At 39.1% G+C, this 1,247-nt stretch overlaps 1 protein-coding gene across 1 annotated transcript; it reads right to left on the bottom strand.

Moving 5' to 3' along the window:
• Positions 1 to 407: 407 nt before the first annotated feature.
• LOC131904552 (large ribosomal subunit protein uL23-like) lies at positions 408 to 896 on the bottom strand. The gene has a single exon (XM_059255655.1). The coding sequence runs from the start codon at positions 888 to 890 to the stop codon at positions 450 to 452; it is 441 nt and encodes a 146-aa protein (XP_059111638.1). The 5' UTR covers positions 891 to 896; the 3' UTR covers positions 408 to 449.
• Positions 897 to 1,247: the final 351 nt, after the last annotated feature.

Genomic DNA, 1,247 nt, shown 5'->3' with positions numbered 1-1,247 from the left:
TGTTAAACCCTTCATATATACATTTCTATAGTATGGTACAATTTTATTTTCTTTTTTTTTGTTTTCTCTCTATAATTATTTTCAAATTTTCTATTTTATAGATATTTTGGACTTTATTCAGTTACACTGATAATGCTAAAACAATTAGAGAACTTTTGTCTAGAGGTAGGACCCCATGAAGTTTTTCACCTTCCATGCTAATATGTTCATTGGTATTGACATTGCTATGGTCTTATTTATGCACCAGAAACCCAAAATAGACTCAGTAGGTTGTATTTATATATTGTATATACACATGTGTGTTTGTAACAATAATAATCAAAGAAAAAGAGGCTATCAACTTCAGAAGGGAGCAACATGGAGGTGTTGGAGGGAAAAGTGTCATAAATCTATTTTTTTTTTTTTTTATAGTGAAAAAGTATATTTAGAATTAGCCAGCTGGACTCAGTTTAGATGATCCCAATTTTGTTGGCAACATCCAGAGCATCATAGTCAGGAGCCAACTGAACATACGCCTTCTTCTCTCCATCAGGCCTTATGAGGGTGTTGACTTTGGCCACATCAATGTCATACAGTTTCTTCACAGCCTGTTTGATCTGGTGCTTGTTGGCCTTGACATCCACAATGAACACAAGTGTGTTGTTGTCTTCTATCTTCTTCATGGCTGACTCAGTGGTCAGGGGGAATTTGATGATGGCATAGTGGTCAAGCTTGTTTCTCCTGGGCGCGCTCTTTCGAGGATATTTAGGCTGCCTCCTGAGCCGCAGGGTCTTCTTCTTCTTTTTGTGGCTGTGGACGCCTTTCAGCACTGCCTTCTTGGCTTTCAAGGCCTTCGCTTTGGCTTCGGCTTTGGGAGGGGCAGGAGCTTCCTTCTTCGCTTTCGGCGCCATCTTGGCGAAAAGCTCATAAATCTATTTTAATTAAAATTTTAAAAATTAAGGCCGGGCAGTGGTGGCGCATGCCTTTAATCCCAGCACTCGGGAGGCAGAGCCAGGCGGATCTCTGTGAGTTCGAGGCCAGCCTGGGCTACCAAGTGAGTTCCAGGAAAAGGCGCAAAGCTGCACAGAGAAACCCTGTCTCGAAAAAAAAATTAAAAATTAAAAATTTGTATTTACTTATATGAGTCATCATTTATATTATTCATTTTTAAGTTTTTATTTATTGTTATTGTTTATGTGTATGAGGACATGATGTGTGTGTGTATAACCATGAGCATCTGTGCCATGGCATATGTGTAGAAGTCAGGT

This window comes from Peromyscus eremicus, chromosome 2 (genome assembly GCF_949786415.1).
Source record: "Peromyscus eremicus chromosome 2, PerEre_H2_v1, whole genome shotgun sequence".
NCBI lineage: Eukaryota > Metazoa > Chordata > Mammalia > Rodentia > Cricetidae > Peromyscus > Peromyscus eremicus.
Note: the sequence above shows the minus strand (reverse complement) of the source record. Positions and strands in the feature narration are given on the sequence as shown.

Coding starts and splice junctions, on each gene's coding strand:
- LOC131904552 (XM_059255655.1), bottom strand. CDS start 890: ATGGCGCCGAAAGCGAAGAAGGAAGCTCCTGCCCCTCCCAAAGCCGAA.